Below are 23,332 nucleotides of genomic sequence, written 5' to 3'. Positions count from 1 at the left end.
CATGAACTCTTTCGTCAACGACATCTTCGAGCGTATCGCCGGTGAGTCGTCTCGTCTCGCTCACTACAACAAGCGCTCCACCATCACATCGAGAGAGATCCAGACCGCTGTGCGTCTGCTGCTGCCCGGTGAACTGGCCAAACACGCCGTGTCTGAGGGAACAAAGGCTGTCACCAAATACACCAGCTCCAAGTAAAGCTTCATCTGATCAGCGAACCTAAAGGCTCTTTTAAGAGCCACCCATATTGTCCTTAAAAGAGCTTTGCTGCATTTTCTATTAATATACATGTTCTTGTGAGTAGATAAGAATAATTCATGTGCTGATTATTCAATGAGAATTTCTCGTCAGTAAATCTCAAAAAGGTTTTGTTATTGATGCTCAGAACCAGTTTACTTTTTGTTCTGGAATCTACCAGGGGAAGTTTAATGAGAGAATGATCATTCTTTAATCGTTTCCTGTGTTCTAGATTAGAAGTAAATGTCTGGATGGAGGGCAGGGGTAACCCAATAATCCTCTTAACCAGGGGAGTTGCTAGACCTAAAGTTGCACTGGGACACATACCCCCCCATTACTCATATCACTTTTTTTGGAAACCTGTTGCGTTTACGAAATTAACGGGCATGGATATCTGAGTCTTCGGTTAAACTGCGTTACTCAAAGCGTTAATCCAGTTGTTGCATATAGTTTTATGTCTTTTATTTTGGGATTAGCAAGGCAAATTGTAACTCAAATTTGAGAAAAAGGGTCTGTCAACGCCCCTGCTCTTAACCATCCTGATTATCAGTTGTAACCTACTTTTGAGTTTAGTTGTTGGTCCATACCAGTTATTGAGGTGCATGAACAGACTTGATGGCAGCTGACTTTCTGTGGTTCAATGAGAAGTGTTTTTATATATATATTATATATATATATTTATATTTTTTCTTTTTCTTTTTTTTTCTCTCATATTTGGAAATATATTATTTATTAGATTTTTTTTTTTTTTTCCTCATATTTGGAAATGTTCATATTTGGAAACCTTTACACCACTGGTCTCAAACTCAATTCCTGGAGGGCCACCGCTCTGCACATTTTCACTCCAACCTTAATCAAACACACCTGATCCAGCTAATCGGATTGAGTTTGAGACCTCTCTACACATGCATTCTCAGTTAATTTATATTAGCAGAGGCTGCTTACAATTAAAGCAACTGACAAAAGAGGAACAAAATGTAGGCTACTTTGCCAAATAGCCAACAAAAGTTTTGTGGGTTTAACCAGTTTAACATTTTGTGTTTCTCAATAAATATTGTGTCATACTTTCTGACTGTGAGCAAATCTGTTGTACTGGATATTAAGTTTTGTTTTCATAGAATATATTTTAACTTTTAATATCCATAACAACAGCTGTGACAATCTTTAGACTACATGAAACGTGAAGACTGTGTGCGTATATCCATGTGAGACTGAGTTCATGCTTTTATCTAAATGGCATATCTATCTATCAACAAGCCATGCTTAGTTGAAAGCCTAAGAGGCCTGAGAAAATGAGGCCTGAGATGATTATTGTGGTTTGACTTCTGCTCTGCTTCTGGTCCTTCTATTTTTGTTCAGAAAGACTCAAACCACACTTCTCACTTACTAATGCACATGTGGCGTGGGAAACAAATGAACATGTTTTTATCTTGTTGTAGTCAAAAACCAATTCAGACAATTGGAAATAAACTTACAGCAGAGTAATATGTGCCTGATCATGTTTGTTTGTTAGTTTGTTTTTATGAAAACAATGTATTATAAACATTTGTTTTATTTAATTTCTATTTGATATTTACTAGTAAGCTGATCAATTCCATTTATTAAACACTGATTTTCAGCTTTTACAGAAATTTGTAAGAGAAGAACTAATTGAAGATGAGGATGGTGGTGAAGACGGAACATGATGCTCCTCTTCTAGTTAAATCAGTAGGTGTGCCAGCCTGTTCAATATACTTTAATATCTGCTGTGTACGGGGCTGTTGCATTTAGTATTTAAATGTACTAAAAGAAAAGTTAAATATCTCTCTTAAATTTTTTTTTTTTTTTTTTTTTTTTTTGTCTATCTCTCTCTCTAGACCCACCTTCTTCCTTGAAGAAATCAGCATTAAATCACAGGAAGTATCTGGTTTTGAACACAGCATTATAGCAGTATGGGGTCCAGGGCACTGTTCCTCACCCTCTGTAAGTATTTGATTGTATTGTATTTTTTTTTTACGTTTATACATACAGGACCAGCCTCTACCTCCAGCAAAACTACCTATATGCAATATGATGCAATAAGAGTCCACTATATTTTCAGTGTCTTCTGGAGGGTTTTCTAACATAAATCATAATTTAGGAAAACTGTTGTCGCTATGCACTGCCATTAAATGGACGTGCTCAAGCAGGACATTTTTTTTACAGTTACAGGACATTGTGGTCTGAAAATTTTTTTTTTCAGCAGATAAGCATTAATGTGCTGAACTTGATGCGAGAGATGTATCAATACTGTGAAGTTGCTTCAAAACAATCTGTATTGTTAAAAGCGCTATATAAATAAAGGTGACAAGGGCTGTTCTTATTGCTGCTGCATTCTGTATTTGTAACAGAGAGATTTCGATTGCACATATTGGAAGTCCAGCCAGAATAGCTTTACAATAGTCTAGGTTTTACAGGGGCCTAGATGAGAAGTGCATCGATTCATCATCATTGAAGATTATCCCTGGTTTCTGACTGATCTGGTTGTAATTATTGTTGACAAACCTAGCTGGATGGTGAAATGATGCTGTGGAGTTGGAGTTGGCAGTGCTGTTCTCGTCTGGTTGAAATGAAAAGAAGAGAGTGAGAGATAGAGAGTTTGCTTAATGTCTCAGGTGGTGTACAACATGTCTATGACCTACTTACAATGTTATTCCATGGAAAAATGAAATAATACTGAGAATCCTTATTCTCGAGAGGTACTAAACATTGTTGTGGTTATTTTAAATAATGCACTTAAATGCTACTAAAAATATCTTCCTTAATCAAAGGTATTTGCAAATGTTGACAAAATTTGTTATATCACTATTGTCTAATATACCGATCAGGCATAATATTATGGCCACTGGCAGGAGAAGTGCATTAAACCTGTTCTGCTGCATTCACACACCCCCAAATGTCAGCGTCAGTTGTGGCAAGATTACATGCAAATTGGTGCATTCACACTGCACACTTTGTCTGCTTCAGGCAACGCTCCCAACGCATCTAGTTTGATGCATGTACGTTGAAGCTTCAACGCTTGTTTTTTGCTGTTCACAACGCAAACGCCAGGCAACGTTCCCAACGCATCTCCTTTGTGTATCTGTCCCTCAGACTCCTCCCCCGCTTTTTGCACTCTTCCCCTGAACAAACCATGGCAAACTAGTAGGGACTAGACATTTTGGAATCTTCTCATGACCATGTTTCGCTAGCTAACGAAATGGGAAATAAATGCGTTGAGAAAAGATTTGACATCCTGATCTCTTCAGCGATCTTCTTCCAAGCAAGTTCCTTTACATTCCTGTCTTTATTCAACAACGAGGACGGATCATACAATTCTCTGCGATTGCAGACGGCAACAATGAGCTTGTCTTCCATTGTTGAAAATGTTTTTTTTTCTGCTCCCGCTTCATTCAAGATCCGTGTGGTGACGTCGCTACAGTTAGACTGGTAGACGCACTGCGCCAAGTGCATTAAGTCCGTCGAAACTTCTGCGTTGCTTGCGTTTGCTGCGTTGATGCTTGAAACGCAGCTAATGCTTGAAAAGTTGACGGATCCAACGCACACAAGCAACCGCACCGCACAAGCATCTGTCTACAGAGTTACCAGGTCTATATGACATAACTAGGCCAATGGCCAGTCAAGAACAACCCAAAACAACACACTGACCATATCCCAAATATCAAGACTTATATACAGCGGGGAAAATAAGTATTTGACACATCAGCATATTTATCAGTAAGGGTATTTCTAAGTGGGCTATTGGCACGAAATTCCCACCAGATGTAGCCATCAAGCCAAATATTGAATTCATACAAAGAAATCAGAACATTTAAGTATACCAGTTGAGTCATAATAAATAAAGTGAAATGACACGGGGAATAAGTATTGAACACACTTTATTTAATACTTTATAGAAAAACCATTGTTGGTGATTACAGCTTCTAGACACCTCTTGTATGGAGAGACCAGTCGTCTGCATTGCTCAGGAGTGATTCTGGCCCATTCTTCCACACAAACAGTCTTTGAATCTTGAAGGTACCTTGGGCCACTTTTATGAACTTTGATCTTCAGTTCTCTCCACCTGGTTTAGGACAGGTGATTGACTGGGCCATTCAAGCATTTCCTAGGCCTTGTTTGGGATCATTTTCCTGAAATGTCCATCCTCTTTTCATTTTCAGCTGATGGCAGTAGATTTTTATCCAGAATGTCCCCGTACATTTCTCCATTCATCCTGCCTTCAATAATATGAAGTCTGCCAGTACCCCCTGCTGTAAAGCAGCCCTAAACCATGATGCTTCCACCGCAAACTTAACTGTTGGTATGGTGTTCTTGGGGTGGTGGGCAGTGTCATTTCTTCTCCAATTATGGTGTATAGACTGACTGCCAAAAAGTTCAATTTTGCTTTTATCTGACCATACTATAGTCTCCAAATAATCCACAAACTTTAACCGAGCCTCAACATGCTTTTTGTTCAGCAGTGGAGTCTTGTGTGGTGAGCGTGCATGGATGCCATGGCGGTTCAGTGCATTGCTTATAGTTTTCTTTGAAACAACAACAAGGTCTTACGAAGTTCTGCCAGAGTGGTTATTGGCTCTTGGAGAACTCTCCTGATTATTCTTTGGACTCCTCGGACAGGGATCTTACATGGAGCACCTGATTGTGGCCGGTTTATGGTGAACTGATGCTCTTTCCATTTCCGGATAATGGCCTCCACAGCGATTACAGGAACATTCAGCAATCTGGAAATGCACCTATAACCATTCCCATCAAAATGCTTTTCAACGATAAGATTACAAAGATCTTGAGAGAGTTCTTTGCTTTTACCCATCATGAAAAAAACCCAGCTGATATCAATTAGTACTGATAGGGGGCAGGTTTTCTCTCTCAATACTGACAGATTTCAGGTGATCTTCTGGCTTTCTGTCATTTTGCACCTTGTTATCTTCATGTGTTCAATACTTAGGCCTATTCCCTGTGTCATTTCACTTTATTTATTATGACTCAACTTGCATACTTAAATGTTCTGATTTCTTTGTATGAATTCAATATTTGGCTTGATGGCTACACCTGGTGGAAATTGTCAATAGCCTACTTAGAAATACCTTTACTGATAAAAATGCTTATTTTCCCCGCTGTATGTCATTTCCATATCTAAAATACAAATTTTACAGTCGTGCACATTGATCATAAACGCAGTTCAAAGGCTTCATACCAGTAGCCTTCACTTAAAGGGATGGTTCGGAGTAGAATTGACTTCATTGCTATGCACTCCGAAGCCCATGTAAATACCCCATCCGAAGTTTTTTTTTACCTTTGTCAAACATTTATGGAGATATTAGAGTTTTTCGAATTGCTTGTTACAGGAGTGAATGGTACATGTGATGTATCTCGTAAATTGCACCACTAAACGTGCAAGTAATCTTACCAAACTTGTACAGTAGTGTAAATAGGTTATGTACTCACAAAACGCTGCATCGGAACATTTGTAAGTCCACCATGAGTGTTTTAAAAACACGTTTTAGCCGATCCCTACTAGTCTCAAAAACTACAAATGGCGACACGTCGACGTCACTTCCCTGGTTTGAAAAAAGCACGTAAAAGTCCTCCTACAAGTTGACATGCAGACAGATGTAGTAGGAGGACTTTTACGTGCTTTTTTCAAACCAGGGAAGTGACGTCGACTTGTAGTTTCTGAGACTAGTAGTTCTCGGGTAAAACGTGTTTTTAAAACACTCATGGTGGACTTACAAATGTTCTGATGCAGCGTTTTGTGAGTACATAACCTATTTACACTACTGTACAAGTTTGGTAAGATTACTTGCACGTTTAGTGGTGCAATTTACGAGATACATTACATGTACCATTCACTCCTGTAACAAGCAATTCGAAAAACTCTAATATCTCCATAAATGTTCGACTAAGGTAAAAAAAACTCCGGATGGGGTATTTAGATGGGCTTCGGAGTGCATAGCAATGAAGTCAATTCTACTCCGAACCATCCCTTTAACCTAACATCTAGCACTGTTTTATCATAGGTAGAACGCAAAAAAAATTTAGGCATTTTCAATGAAATTCGCAATATTTAAAACCTTTATACCCTAGGGGAAATCAACACTTGGCAACAGTTTCAAAGTAGATTAATTCCGTAGGAAAAATGGGGACTTGTGAAATCAAAACAGCGTGAGCACTCTTCCAATTTCAATACCCTGCATATTGATAGCTCAAAAATTATATACAATATTAGAATGTTTGCTGGGTGTTAAGAAAAAAACAAATATGGAGCTCAACTGAATATCGCAGGAGCCAGGCCTGCTTAGCAGATTATTTTACTTAAAATTAAATGATAAAATAGCCTAACCTACAAGAATGACTTGTGGATTGATGTGAAAGCCATGCTATAAGGAATACTGCTCAGAATTATTGTGAATGTCATGGCAAAAATCAAACGACTCTCATCGCATAAGAGACAAATTCACTCGGGGTCTTTTTAAAGGTCAGACAGTCATACAGAAACACGGGTTGCTACAGAGTGTGACAAAGAAGGGAGAGTTTCCTCCACTTTTATATCTCTTCCCTAGTCATCAAGGTTATATCTCCTAACAGCCGGTAATTTTCCACAAACAGTAAGGAAACAGAGGAACACATTCTACTATATCATACTCCCAAGGCTCAAATCTTTATTTTTTGGGGCCCTGATTCCATCCGACGACATGTCCTTTAGACCCCATCCCCTCACACCTTATCCAAGCAATCTACCCTACAATCCTACCAGCGCTCACACACATCATCAACACATCTCTTCTCACAGGCACTTTCCCCACTACATTTAAGCAGGCCCGGGTAACCCCACTGCTCAAAAAACCTACACTTAACACTTCACTCATAGACAACTATAGACCTGTCTCTCCCTTCCGTTCATAGCAAAAACATTGGAACGAGCTGTTTTCAACCAGCTATCTTTATTTCTCGCACAGAACAACCTATTGGATGCTAACCAGAGGGTTCAGGAGTGGCCATTCAACTGAGACGGCACTACTGTCTGTCACTGAAGCCTTGCGGATTGCAAAAGCTGATTCCAAATCATCAGTACTCATCTTGCTGGACCTATCTGCAGCATTTGACACGGTAAATCACCAGATTCTTCTGTCTACCCTCTCATCGTTGGGCATCACAGGGACTTCACTTCGCTGGTTCAAATCCTATCTCTCTGGCAGGTCTTTCAGAGTGGCCTGGGGAGGGGAGGTTTCCAAAACTCATCAACTGGTCACTGGGGTTCCTCAGGGATCAGTTCTTGGACCCCTCCTCTTCTCCATATATACCACATCTCTGGGCCCCATCATACAGGCACATGGCTTTTCCTACCATTGCTATGCTGATGACACACAGCTCTATCTTTCTTTCAAACCAGATGATCCATCAGTAGCTGCAAGGATCTCTGGCTGCCTGGCGGATATCTCTGCATGGATGAAGGAACACCATCTTCAGCTCAATCTAGCTAAAACTGAGCTCCTTGTCTTTCCTGCCACTCCAACTTTACAACATGACTTCTCCATCCAGTTAGGTTCATCAACAATTACCCCATCGACTTCAGCCAGAAATCTTGGTGTAATCTTTGATGACCAATTGACTTTTAAAGACCACATAGCTAAAACTGCTCGATCCTGCAGGTTTGCACTGCACAACATCAGAAAGATCAGGCCCTTCCTAACAGAGCATGCTGCACAACTCCTCGTACAGGCCCTGGTCATTTCCAGGCTGGACTACTGCAATGCTCTTTTAGCTGGTCTTCCAGCATGTACAATCAGGCCTCTACAAATGATTCAGAATGCAGCAGCACGGCTCGTCTTCAATGAGCCCAAGAAGGCCCATGTCACACCTCTCTTCATATCCCTGCACTGGCTACCGGTTACGGCTCGCATCAAATTCAAGACACTGATGCTGGCCTATAGGACAGCCACTGGCTCTTCACCTGCCTACCTCCATTCACTACTACACATCTACACTCCCTCCAGAAGTCTGAGATCCTCTAGTGAAAGACGCCTTATTGTACCACCACAGAGAGGCACGAAATCACTTTCCAAAACATTCTCCTTCAACGTCCCTGCCTGGTGGAATGGTCTTCCCACCCCCATCCGGAATGCAGACTCCATTACTGTCTTCAAGCGACTGCTGAAAACCCATCTTTTTCGACACTATCTGACTCAATAAAAAAAATATATATATATTTTCCTCTCTTTCCTGATCTTCCCTTTCTAGCCCGTACTCATCTAACAACGCCTGTCATATGGTATTTTTGAGCACTTCCTATGTTGATCTGCCTCCTTAGGATGAATCACTTGTTGTATTCCCAATTGTAAGTCGCTTTGGATAAAAGCGTCTGCTAAATGAATAAATGTAAATGTAAATGTAAATGTACCTCATGTCACCTTCAGAGCAAACTTACACAGTGTTTCATATGCACATATGCTAAGTAAAAACAAATGCAGAACACCGTAAGTCAATTTCAGGGGATTTCAATAAATTTACATTTCACCTCATAGTTAAACCTCATGAATGAATGAATGAATGATGCATTTATATAGCACTTTCATTGTGTATTGCCGTACACCCAAAGCGCTTTACAGTCATATGGGGGATCTCTCCTCACCCACCACCAGTGTGCAGCATCCACTTGGATGATGTTATTACAGCCAGAGTACTATGGCGCCAGTGCACTCACTACACACCAGCTACAGGTGAAGAGGAGATAGAGTGACAGAGCCAATTCAATGAATAGGGATAATTAGGAGGTCATGATTGACAAGGGCAAGAGGAGGTTACACCCCTACTCTTTATGAGAACTGTCATGGGATTTATTATTTTTTTTTTTTAAGTGACCAAAGAGAGTCAGGACCTCGGTTTGACGTCTCACGTGAAGGACGGTGCTTTTTACAGTATAGAGTCCCCGTCACTATCCTGGGGCATTAGGACCCACACAGACCACAGGGTGAGCACCCCCTGCTGGCCTCACTAACACCTCTCATGGATTCGGATGGCTATTTGTTCATAGTGGAAAAGCAAGTTCTGTGATCCCATTAACACTGCTCACGTGGCCAGTCACGTGATTCTCTACTGTAAATAAAATGAATTTATTCTTATTATTGTGTAAAATGTTAGGAATGTGGTCATAATGTTATGTCTGATTGGTTTATTTCACTATTATAAAGAAAGGTGCAGAATTCCGTGAGCACAGCAGACTCCAGTGGCCAAGTTTGTACCAGTACTCTTATAGAATAACCAAATTATGGTCAACTACAATTTAATCATAAATAAAAAGTGAACTGAATTAAACTTATATTTTCATATTTTTGCATTTAACACCACTCATGTATTTTTTCATGTTTTTTCACAACAAATGCTTCAATTCTGTATTTGTGTTATGTTTAGTGCTGATGCTGTTATGCAGCCAATCTGGGCTCACTCAAGGTAAATAATTTATTTGTTCATATATCATCACATCCCTCAGGTTTAAGCATGCAGGTAAACATCTGAATGTGATTAAATTCAAATTAACCCCAAATATTATCTAATAAGCTCATGGTACGTGTTTTATCATTACAATAATAAATCAGTGTGCAGAGATAAAATAGACCACGGTGCAGCCTTGTGTACAATCAACAGTCGTTGACAACTAGGGGCTGCACTATGGTTTCTGGAACCCTGAACAGCATACTGATTTGGGTCCCCCACTCTGACCAGGGCCTTCGGATCATCCTAATCATCACGCATTTTGGCGCCCCAGCTGACATCAGTCTGTGTTCACCCACAAACTGAAAAAAAAAAAAAACAATTACATTGCTTGATTTTTAATCTAGCGATATATTCTTTTATATGTTTTAATTCAGTGGATGCAAAACCTGTAGTGAAGGTGGTGCCAGATCAGCGTGTGTTCAAAGGAGAGACAGTCACTCTCACATGTGAAATACAGGGAGGAGGAAACATTCAGTGGACATACAGCTGGTTTAAAGATGGTTCAGTCCTTCCTCATGTCACTGAGAGAGTCTACACCATCACATCTGATGAGTCTAACAGTGGTAAATACAGCTGTGAAGTAAAGAGCATCAGTGATGCTGTTACACTGACTGTATCTGGTGAGTCTTATGTGTTCATATCATAAATACTCCTAACTGTTCAACTAGTTGCCACATGACCACATCACATTATATATATATATATATATTTATATATATTATATAAATGCTGAAAATGTTGTACAAGCTGCATGTGAATACAAAAGAGTAATATTGTATTCAATTTTTAATCCTATTTAGTTTTTTACCAATATTTAAGGGGGGGGGGGGGGGGTATGTAATCAACACAAATTTTAAGCAAACATGATATTTAAGAGTGTTTTTCATTATTATTAATACAGTGAGACCAAAACCTGTTGTGAAGGTGAGTCCAGATCAGCGTGTCTTCAGAGGAGAGACAGTCACTCTTACATGTGACATACAGGGAGGAGGAAACATTCAGTGGACATACAGCTGGTTTAAAGATGGAAAACCTCACAATTTAATTACAACAACAGCAGCAGCAGAGTTCAGTTTCAGAGCTGATTATGTGTCTGATAGTGGTCAATACAGCTGTAGAGGAGAGAGATCAGACTCACAGAGATCAGACATCAGTGCTGCTGTTACACTGACTGTATCAGGTGAGAGATCATATTCACATCGGTTTAATACTTGTTTAAAATGATTTAAATGAATCATGGCTTTTTGTGGAGGTCCTAGTTTATTATGATATCATGTAAATTAAAATGGAAAAGATGTGACCCATACTTGGAGTTTGAGCTCTGCATTTAACCCATCCAAGTGCACACGCACAGTGAACACACACACAACATAAACTCACACCTGGTGCAGTCGGCAACCATACCGACTCAGTCGTGGTATTGAGGGTGGAGAGAGCACTGTACATTCACTCCCCCCGCCTATAATCCCTACCGGACCTGAGACTCGAACCCACAACCATCAGGTTACAAGTCAGACTCTCTGACCATTAGGCCACGACTGCCCTAAATTGTGTAAATTGTGACTAATTTTCATTGTTATGGCCATTGATATCTTTGATATTTAACTTTCATCACTGTCGCATATCATGAGAAATTAAATCAGTAAAGAGTTCAGTACAGGTGAGTTTTGTATTGTAGTCAGAGAGAATGAGGAGACTCACAGATAAGTTCATGAAGTCTTCAGATAGTCTGTTGAAGTTGGTTGAGGTTCAGTTGTTCCTCATATGAGGTTGTACTTGGAGGTCTTCAGCTCTCCTTCACCAGGAGCTTCATTCTGCTTTCTATGGCGAGTCAGAGGTGTTTGTCTGAGGACGTCACGGAGCAAGAGCCTTCTCACAAACACTCAGAAAACGAATGACAGGACAAAAGCAAAACACATCAAATGTTATGAAATATGACAAAGTATTGTATGAAATATATGAAATATAGACTTTTGTAACATTTTAAATACGTAGTTATTTATTAATATTAACATTGTTTGTTGACAGATTTACCCACATCTAAACTGACTGTGACACCAGACAGTCCTGTATTCACTGGAGAGACAGTCAATCTGAAGTGTGTGATCGAGTCTTACAGTAACTGGAGATATGAGTGGTATAAAGGCAGTACATTCTCCAGTGTAATGTCACAGACGTCTGAGCGTTACACTTTAAACAGAGACACTCTCACTATCAGAGGAGCTACTGAGTCTGATCAGGATCAATACTGGTGTAGAGGACAGAGAGATGAAAGACCAAATGTATCACATTTAAACTCTGCTGTTTCTCTCAATGTAAAGAGTGAGTTGAATATCATTGTTCCTAAACTCACTCTATGATCACATATTAATTTGCTGCTTACTCAATGCAGCACAGTATATACTATACACGTACTACTGTTTCTTTATATATAAATATTAAGTGTTGGAAATACATTATGCACTGATAAATGATTTTAATAGCAGTATTCGACATTGTTGTCACATGAGCAAATAACACTGATTAATACAGTAAATAGTGTCCAATCGGCTAAAATAAAATAAAATAAATATTAACGTTTCACTTTGATTTTCAACCAGAATTTGAAAAAAAAAAAAAAATTATGTAATCAATTCAAGCAAACAAAAACAAAATCTTTAATTTCATACTGTTTTTTTCTCATAAGAAGGTTTTGAGATTATAACAGATTGTAATATCATGATTACTGTAATGCTGTTTCAGTCAATATTTACTCAAGTTTGCATTATTACAGAGAGACCAAAAACTGTAGTGAAGGTGAGTCCAGATCAGCGAGTGTTCAGAGGAGAGACAGTCACTCTCACATGTGACATACAGGGAGGAGGAAACATTCAGTGGACATACAGCTGGTTTAAAGATGGTTCAGTCCTTCCACACGTCACTGAGAGAGTCTACACCATCACATCTGATGAGTCTAACAGTGGTAAATACAGCTGTAGAGGAGAGAGATCAGACTCACAGAGATCAGACATCAGTGATGCTGTTACACTGACTGTATCAGGTGAGTTTGTGTGTTTGTTCATTATTATCAGTGTGAACAGCTTCTCTCTCAGTTTCTCTGTGGCTCTATATCTCCTCATGTTTTGTTCAGCTGAAGCTCAGGCAGCAGTGCGAGTGTCTCCACAGCCGTGGCTGACTGAAGGAGACTCAGTGACTCTGATCTGTGAGGTTACAGGCTCCTCTACAGGCTGGACGTTCAGCTGGTTCAGAGATGATGATCATCTGTCAGACAGCAGCAGAGGAGCTGGAGGCTCTTACACTCTCAGTCCTGCTGCTCTACAGCACACAGGAGTTTATACGTGCAGAGCAGAGAGAGGACCACCGGCCTATTACACAAACTACAGTAACACACAGCCACTGTGGATCACTAGTGAGTCTGTGGGACAGTATTAATGCTTGTATTCATTTGTGTTTAGTTGCACTCTATAGTATAAGGGAACAAAACCATCTGAATCCAATGCAAACGTCAAAAACCTTCCTCCAATACTCAGATCAGAAGCACTATCAAATACACACTCATATGCACAACAAGGCCTTTCTTTTTTCAAACTTCAGTGCTACATTTTAACTAAATTGTACTTAAATACAGGTGATTTTTTTTTTTACATAAACGTGTGTGCTGTCAATTTTGAGTGAGATTTTTCTCTTTTCAGGTAAATTGTCCCAAGTCCTTCTGGTGGCGAGTCCCAGCAGAAGTCAACACTTCTCATCTGAGTCTCTCTCTCTGAGCTGTGAGGATCAGAGTAACTCTGGATGGACAGTGAGAAGATACACAGACAGAAACACAGAAGATTGTTCAAAACAAACAGGATCTACATGTCGAATCGTCTCTCTCAGCACATCTGACACTGGAGTTTACTGGTGTCAGTCTGAATCTGGAGACAAACGTCATCCTCTCAACATCACTGTACATGGTGAGTCTTGTTTCTATAAGCTCAAAATGACTGAATGAGTTTTTCCACACATAAACCTGCCTTTAAATGCCACTTTGAAAAATGTAGTCTAGAAAAAGTACAATTCAATACATAATCAGTGTTTTTACTTATGATCTGTTTTTATATTGTTTTGATATGTTCTTACTATTTGCCATAAGCACATGCACTTCTCTTGTGTTGTGTAGATGGTGATGTGATTCTGGTGAGTTCTGTTGATCCTGTGATTGAGGGAGATACTCTGACTCTACACTGTTTACATCGATCTACAAACTCCCCGATCCTCAGAGCTGATTTCTATAAAGACGGATCACTCGTCCAGAATCAGACGACAGGAGAAATGAGCATCACTGCTGTCTCAAAGTCACATGAGGGTTTCTACTACTGTAAAACAGAGAGAGGACAGTCACTCCACAGCTGGATCTCAGTCAGAGGTAAGTTCAGTCACTGTCAGCTGATTAGATTTTATTTATGAGCAAACAGTTATTGACAGTTGTTTATAAATTCAAATAAGATGAACCAGGGGCGGACTGGGACAAAATTTCAGGCCGGGAAATCTCACACTCATCCAGGCCATCGCAAAAAACCCACAACAAATTCTGAAACCATGGACTAATTTTTTTGTTGTTGTTGTTTTTGTATAGCAACTATCATTATCACAAAGTTTAAATCCATTGGCTGGTGCCACGCAAAATAATTACATTTTTATCTCTTGAACTTCTATTTACCTTTTTATAAAAATGTAGACTAAGTATTACATTAGGACCGTGCGCTATTGTTTTATTTTGCTGAAATGTCAAAATTGTTAGCCTACAATAATATCTTGAATATATCTTTAGTAAAGTCCTAATACTGAACGTGTTTTTGCATTTTCATGGGTCATGTTTGAAAATTGTAGAACGTAAAGTAGGCTACTTTTTATTTTTATTTTTGGCATTTTGAATACAATTTGTATAACCAGAGTTTTACTACAAATACCATAAAATGTAGCAAAACCTTTGTTAATTTGTTTTACTATAGTAACCATGTTTTTTTTTTTTTGGTTTTTAGTGAAAACATGATTAATTTTTGTAAGGGTTGTATTGTTATTAACCTTAGCTCCCTCTAAAAACAATGTGAATATTTGTCTGCTAAGTTCCTACAACAGTTATGTAATTTTGTCTAATTTTGTTAAAACTGACTGCTATTGATAATATTTGCAAGCAGTTTAATGCTTAAGTAAGTAAACAAAGACAAAACTGCAATAGTCTACTTACAGATATATCTGACCTGCACTTGAAGTCCTGAACAGGACAGTTTTGCCTCTCTGCTCCACTTGGGCGCTCCATTCGCGAGTCTTGTAGTGATGTGTCGTTCGCGAACTAGCCGGCTCTAATGCTGATGATACACGGGGCAACTTTTTGAGCAATTTTATCCGGCAACTTTTTTTTTTTTTTTTTTTTTTTGCAATATTGTTTGGGCACTTTCCCATTGAAAATAGGTAACAGATTTCTATCTGGATAATTTAGATCAATCGTGGGCCCTGTATCTCACCTAGTTGCCCATTGACAGCAACATTTGCCAAAGTTGCCCGGCAACATTGCTCAAAAAGTTGCCCAGTGTATCATCAGCCTAAAGAGGCGATTCTTTGTCGCGAACGAGAAGTGCCGACTCCCGTTGGGGAGAGCCGAACCTTCTGCCGTAAGTAGGGGCGGGCGGGGCTTCATTTGGGAACGCCATGCGGCTAATCACATGAGAGGACCCACTAGGATCGTACCATTATGTGAAAGAAGCAAAAGCGAGTGTAGTGGTTGGGTAGAGTGGGGACAGTTGCTTGCATCACTTTTTGCATTTCCTTTCGTTTCTCAGACACTGTTTGTATTAGAAAGCCGAAATTTTAATACAATAAAGCCACATATCTGTCAGCTACTCACCCATATTGCTGCAACATGCGTACATATGATAATATACGTACAATTTACACTTAAATAGACAAAGTGAAATCTTGCAACTGTCCCTACAATAAAAAAACAAAGAATAGTAAATGAAAAACATTCTTGAGTAACAAGTAAATTTTTACCTATTCACTTAAAAAAGGAGAGATAACTAACTATTAAAGGAGTTAATTTTTATTATCATTATAAAATTACAATTATGTAATGTTATGGCAAGCTTTTAAATCTATTTTGTGGTAAAGGGACAGCATGTTGGGATGGTTGCAACAGTGCGTTGCAACTGTCCCTACAGTGATAGCCATGATAAAAAATAAAAAAAAAAATATATATATATATATATATATATATTAGCTTGAGACAATATCATTGACACATTAAACGCGAGTCCATTGGGAGAAAGTGAAAAAAAAATAGTGAAAAACGAAAAAGCTGCAGCATCTGGCTGCATTTCAGTGATGTTGATTGGAATTCAAATTCAATTCAATTCAATTCAATGATTTTCAATGAAAAGAAGGAATTAAAAAGTTGCTCACCAATACACAAAACATTCACAACTGATAAATTGGGCTAAAATAGAAGGGAGAGTGATACTAAATAAAGAGCCAAAATTTGGAGCTGTAAGAGCCGGCTCTTTTAAGGGAGCCGAGCCAAAAGAGCCGAATCTTTGAAAAGAGCCGAACTTCCCATCACTATAGTCTTGCGTTCTTATGGCGGACGCGCGGATGGTCGGAGCTTGTGCGAGGCGAATTGCATTGTCAGTCAAAACGAAATGGATTACGATTTATTAGTCGTATTATTGAATGGCAAATTTGGAAAAAACTCATTCGGCAAACAACAGAAACAACGAAAACAATATATATGAAACTGAAATAGAAATAGAAAAATTGGCTGCCAGACCACCGGGAATTCTCCCGGTTCTCCCGATGGGCCAGTCCGCCCCTGAGATGAACAAAAGTATCAAATCGTACACAAAATATATTTAATATTGTGCTGTTATTGTAGCCAACTACAAGTGAATTCATTAGCTCACAACCAACATCCAACAAATCAATATTATAATTAGTGTTGTAATTAGCAATTAACAGCATTAAAATAAAATCAGATCAAACATCGAAGTGACTTTCCATTTAAAATCAGATAGAAATGAATTTGAATGTGGTAAGTGTCAAGTACAGTTTTTTCAGAGGGAGGAGCAGATTGGTGTATCCCCTTATGAACACTGAAATAAACTACTAACATAAATAAATATACAGGTGTTATGTCTATTCCAGGTAATCATGAAGACAAGAATGTTTCTCACTTCTTCAAGGTTTATTCAAACCCACAAGCAATACAAAAGTGCCAGGCATTTACATGATTAGGCAGCAGGTGCAACCCCTTCCATTCTTACTCTACACCTTTTATAGGTATCAACATGTGGACTACAGCGCCATCTCCTGACAAGTACATAAACACAACATTCCCCCTTTACTCAAAACTGTAATTTCCACCCAAATTACATAGTTGGTGCAATAGGCAAAACCTATACAATATTTACATCAAATTCAATTAGTTTAACAATATATTCTACATTCTGTAACCAGACATATTAGAACTAGAATTAATTCTCATTTAGCACAAGATAATCAATGTCTTTTGTACTAAGTAACATAATCATGCAACCAACGCGGAGGGCGTTTCACTCGTGATGAAGACCTTACAGGAACAGATGGAGAAGCAATTTGATTAGGCAAGTTCACAAGTTGTAGAGGAAGGAACAGACTGAAGGGGCAAGGACACCATTTCACTCTCAATGGCATTTTCCACAGGTGCACAAGCTGGAGAAAGATGAGATGCAAGCCAGTTTTTCCCATCTGATAACTGGTAAGTGCATGGACCCAGTTGATATACAATTTTCAAAGGCTTTGAGAATCTAGGATGTCCTTTTGGAACATGAACTGGAATTTTTATATGCACCCAGTCTCCAGGTTCGAACTCAGGAGTACAGGCTCTTTGTTTGAGGTCTGTGTATGTTTTCATCTTCTTTTGAGATAATGACACTTTCTGACTCACAGCAGGATCGCTACAAGTTATAGGAAGAGGGAGAACATTAAGACGAGTACGCAATGTTCTGCCACAGAGTAACTCAGAAGGAGACCGTCCAGTAACAGCATGGGAAGTAGCACGGTAAGTTTGAAGAAAGTCTGTCACTGTTGATTTCCATGGCTTTCCAGACAAAATAGCAGATTGAACAGAACTCTTCAGTACTCCATGAAATCGCTCAATAGCTCCATTTGCAGCTGGATGATACACTGACGTATGTATGTGTTGAATGTCTCGAACTTTCAGAAATGCAGCAAACTCCACTGACTTGAACTGATACCATTGTCAGATACAATGTAATGAGGATTTCCAAATCTGCTGAAAACTGACGTCAAGAAGTTGATCACATTTTTACTTGTGATTGAAGAGGTGAATGCCACTTCTGGTCCCTTACTATGATAGTCAATCAATGTCATAATGTACCGACAATCCCAGGTAGCGGTTTCAAATGGGCCAACAATGTCAACAGCCACTTTTTCCCATGGCATAGTTGGAAAAGGTACAGGTTGTAAAGGTGCAGCATGAACAGTTGTAACCTTATCAGAAGACAAGCGAGCTTCACAATTCTTGATCTGTTCCTTAACCAAGCAGTCAATACCAGGCCACCAGTAAAGTTCACGAATGCGCTGTTTCGTACGCACTATTCCTTGATGACCTTCATGAGCAAGATTCACCAAAACATGTCGCAATGCAACAGGAACAACAAGACGTGACCCTCTAAACACATGGTCCTTTTGCACAGCAAGTTCATGACGTATTTGAAAATATGGACGTAGAACAACCACCACAGCAGCTGATGAAGAGGGCCATCCACGAACAATCTGAGCACGTAATGCAGTCATTTCTGAGCATGATGCAGAAGCAAGAGCAAATTCAGTTGGAGACACAGCAGACATTTCAGAAGACAAAAATGCAACAAACTCCGGCTCAGAATCAGAAAAATCCTCATCAGAAGCAGGCAAGGGTAGGCGTGAAAGATAATCAGCAACTTGGTTTTGAGAGCCAGGATAATAATTCACCTCATAGTTAAAACACAAGAGTCGCTCTGCCCAACGTGCGATCCTCATTCCAGCGCGATCTGTGCCTTTAGAGGAGAGGAGCACTGTCAAGGCCTGATGATCCGTACGTAGAAGAAATTTTCGACCCCAGAGGTAAGTTCTCCATTTTTCAACAGCCCAGACACATGCTAAAGCTTCCTTTTCAATCGTTGAATATTTGCGTTCCGCAGTAGACAATGTTCTTGAAGCAAATGCAACAATGTGTTCTGTGTTGTCTTCATGAATTTGAGAGAATACAGCACCTAGTCCATAATCTGACGCATCCGTTGAAACAACAGAAAGCAAGTGAGGGTCAAACAATGCTAAAGCAGGGCTTTGTAGTAACAACTCCTTTACAGTACTGAAACTCTTCTGAGCCTCATCTGACCAGCTGAACTCAGAACCTTGTCTGATGCAAGCACGCAAAGGTTCTACAACTGTAGCGAAATTTGGAATGAATTTATTGTACCATGACAACAATCCAAGAAGGGAACGGAGCTGATGTGCATCTTTAGGAACAGGAGCATGAAGCATTGCACTAAGATGATCCTCATATGGGTGAATACCCTGTGCAGATACAGTATGACCAAGGAAGCGCAAACTGCTTTAAGTGACATTTTGAATCATTCAACTGTAAGCCTGCATCATGTATGCGCTGAAGAACCACTGTGAGCATGTGGTCATGGTCACTTTTTGTGTGTCCCCAGACAATGACATCATCCAAATAATTGGCTACGTTTGGCAATCCTTGAAGTACAGTTGCTAGCATTTTCTGAAATGCAGATGGAGCTGAAGCAAGGCCATAAGGTACTCGACAGAATCGGAATAGTCCTTCATGGGTGATGAATGCAGTCAGATCACGACTTTCTTCATGTAACAAAAGCTGGAAATAAGCATTTTCTAAATCAATTGTAGAAAAGACAGTTGCTCCACGCAGCATAGACATCATCTCATCAATATGAGGCAAAGGATAACTGTCAGCAGCAACAGCTTTATTTGGTTCTCGCAGGTCTACACACATGCGAATACCACCGGTTTTCTTCTGAACAACTACAATTGGAGAAATCCACGGTGACGCATCCACTCGTTCAATGATACCCAAGTCAAGAAGGCGTTGAAGTTCATCACTGACAGCATTTCGAACAGATAATGGCAAGTAATAATGGTAAAGTTTCTGACGAACAGGCTTCACCACTGAAGAAGTTTTTACCTTATGCACAAATCCTTTTGCACATCCTAGCTTAGTAACAGGCACAGAAGCAGAAAGTCGCATTACAGAGGCTGAAGACTGAGTCGGTCCTGGAAGTATGGAAGAACCTTCAAACTTGAGATGCAATCCATTAATTAAATCCATTCCAAGAAGAGCAGTGCCACATTCAACTATAAAGATTGAAGTATTACAGGTCACATTATCTCTGGTAACAGTAACAGGTAGACAACCAAGCACTGGTATTGGATCTCGTGAATATGTCACCAATTTAACAGCAGGAGTCAGCAAAGAGTCTTGTTTAAAGTGTTTTTCATACACAGATTTAGGCAGAATGGAAACAGAAGATCCAGAATCTACAATCAACTCCACAGGTACAGAGGCTGATGCAGTCATGATAGCAGTAGTACACTTTATCTTATTAGATACTGAATCATGCATGTAAAGAATCTGAAGCTCAGGCAGTTCAATCTCATGTACAGAATGTGTTTGCTGTGAACGACACACTCTTGAAAAATGTCCCAACTTTTGACAATTATTGCACTTTACAGAAACTGCAGGACATCTGGAATCATTTGCAAGATGTTTTGTAGATCCACATCGATAACATGCACGAGCCTAGGAAGTAGCAAAAGACTTTGAAGGCACAGGCAGAGGTTTCAAAGATGATTGTCTTTTGTAACGATCAACAGCAGGCACACGTGTTGCTTGTATTGCTTGCACAGGTACTGAGCTCTGATTTGAAAAAAGTTTAGCTTGTTCACCACCAGCCTCCATCTGTGTAGCAATAGTAATAGCCTTGTTAAGAGTCAAATCAGTCTCTAATAACAGATGTTCTCTAATACGATGACTGTTTACATTCTCCACTAATTGATGTCGCAACATTTCATCATTATTAGATGCAAACTCACATGTGGTGGCTAAGTCCCGAAGAGAAGCAACATACTGCAGGATTGTTTCCCCTGGTGCTTGAATTCGTTTTCTGAATGCATGACGCTCAGCCACAACATTACGTCGAGGAATAAAGTGTAGTTTCAAAGTCTCAATAGCATCCTCCATTGTTTCTCCTTGATTTGGTAAAGTATAGAATAGTCTCTGCCCTTCTGTTCCCAGGCAATGAAGAAACAAAGCTCGCTTTCTTGCAACTGGCCAGTCATCTCCTGATGCATTTATGACAAGTAAGTAATTCTCAAACATCTTTAACCAGACGTCAAAAGGAATAGACGGCTCACCCGGACATGGTAAGAATGGCGTAGGAAAAGAAGCAACAGCATGACATCTTTCATGTAGAACAGCAAAATCCTCGTCGCCAATTTGTTATGTCTATTCCAGGTAATCATGAAGACAAGAAAGTTTCTCTCTTCTTCAAGGTTTATTCAAACCCACAAGCAATACAAAAGTGCCAGGCATTTACATGATTAGGCAGCAGGTGCAACCCCTTCCATTCTTACTCTACACCTTTTATAGGTATCAAAATGTGGACTACAGCGCCTGGACTACTCCTGACAAGTACATAAACACAACAACAGGTAAACAAAAGTGCCATAACAGATTAATTGTTCAGGCCTACATTTCATTCTTCAACATTGTCTGTTATGATTAAGGAAGATAATGTTTTGATTAAAGCACATCAACACTGAGGTTGCATATAGACATAATGTAAGCTATATAAATTAGTTTGTGGAAAGTTACTTACATCCAGTTGGCCTTTAATATAGAGCTATATTGTTCAGTAATGTACTACGTTTGGCTTGTTTGTTTTTTTTAGTGTCCGAACAACGTCAGATTTTCAACATCCTCAGTTTTCTTCTGGCAGCTTGTCCGTATCTGCTGGCCACAATCGTGTTGCTATTCAAATGCTACAGAGCAAGAGGTAAAACCTCTGTCTGATCCGTCTCTTTCCATCTCAGTGTCTTTGTTAAAAAACAACAAAATATATATACATATTTTCTGTCTATTTCACAGTTCCATCTGCTGAAGACCAAAGCCAGTACGCCGTGACAGAAGAAACTTCAACCTGATATGAACATTTCGTTCAACGTTTTTAAAAATTCTGAATGTTTATCATACGGTTTTTTGATTTACCATATAATTTTTATTTTAGTTTACCTTATCTTATATCATTTAACAATAATTTAAGTGTGTTATTCTGCTTTAAATGCTCCTTTTGTCCAAAAAAAAAAGTGATGTTGAGTGATGCTGTGTCTTTCAGTGAAGACTTGGCAATGCTTTTTGTTCACCATTTGCTTGTTTTAGATTACTTAAGTATTTAGTACCCGGGTGAAAAAAACAGCTAAAACCAGCCCATGTCTACTTCCAGCTTAAACCATATACCAGCTAACCAGCCTAGGCTGGTTTTAGCTGTTTTTTTTTCAGCAGGGTACACATTATAGATTAAAGTTTAATTTTGTATAACAACTGTTGTTGTTATGTAACATTCGGATGTGAATAACAGGCTATTAGAACGCACGGGTTTTTACACAATATTGTATGCAATTGTATTTTATTGTCTGTTTATCTCCATGTACCAACCCACAGAATGATTTCATTGACCAGATTAAAACCAATCTTTTGCTCTAAAATGTTACGCCTATCGCCTTATGTTTTACAACTACCATCCCCCATCTGGTTCTTAGTTTCATTTTCCCGCATTTTGAACTATTGTGAAGTTTCATTGCTCGTTGTAACTGCATTCAAAACCGTGCACAACACACACAAACACAAGAAAGTGACTGTAAAATAACTACGAATGCGGCAGGTTCTGTTACTGTAATATTTTAACGAGACTGGTTGGGACTAAAAAGCAGCCTTTTCCTTACTTTCTGGTACAGAATATAAATGCAATTAGAGTTCTATAAATGTTATTAGAATAACAGCCTTTATTGTAGGACTGTTAACACTGAAATTAAAAGAGAAATCTTGACGCTGCAGAGGTTTCTTTCCATGCAAAGACTGTTTGCAAATGCACTGTTAGACCACTGCACCGAGTGAAAGCAGTTTAAACAAGAACTCATGTGGGCCGCACAGGCGTTTATTTAGGCTAATGGGAAGTTATGTAATAAAGTCGAATAAAATTTTTCTTTTTGCATTTCAGATTACCAACTCCCCACTGAATCTTAACATTAATGCAATATTACTTCAAAGACTAACAACTACACATATTAGAAGCTTGCTCTTTGTGCGAAAGTTTGGGTGGCTCTTATAAAGTGCTATCCCTGTTAAGACAGTAGCTGAAAGAAATGTAGGCTAACCTAAATATCTTTATTTTACACCCACAATAACAATTAACCCGATGTAACCGGTCCGTTTCGGCCGCTGTTACTCCCCTCTGCGTTGTGTAAGTTACAACTTATTAA

At 39.2% G+C, this 23,332-nt stretch overlaps 1 protein-coding gene and 1 pseudogene across 1 annotated transcript; both read left to right on the top strand.

The window, feature by feature from the left end:
- LOC141331425 (uncharacterized) overlaps window positions 1-23,332 on the top strand; it is a 126,699-nt pseudogene that overhangs the window by 82,325 nt on the left and 21,042 nt on the right.
- On the top strand, window positions 2-21,866 carry LOC141332475 (uncharacterized). Its single transcript, XM_073837611.1, has 10 exons — window positions 2-192; window positions 9,681-9,700; window positions 10,120-10,365; window positions 10,647-10,925; window positions 11,774-12,067; window positions 12,519-12,785; window positions 12,876-13,154; window positions 13,438-13,698; window positions 13,905-14,159; window positions 21,745-21,866. The coding sequence occupies exons 1-10, from the start codon at window positions 2-4 to the stop codon at window positions 21,864-21,866; spliced, it is 2,214 nt and encodes a 737-aa protein (XP_073693712.1).

Source organism: Garra rufa, chromosome 3, assembly GCF_049309525.1.
Source record: "Garra rufa chromosome 3, GarRuf1.0, whole genome shotgun sequence".
NCBI lineage: Eukaryota > Metazoa > Chordata > Actinopteri > Cypriniformes > Cyprinidae > Garra > Garra rufa.
This window is presented reverse-complemented; position numbering and strand designations above follow the sequence as displayed.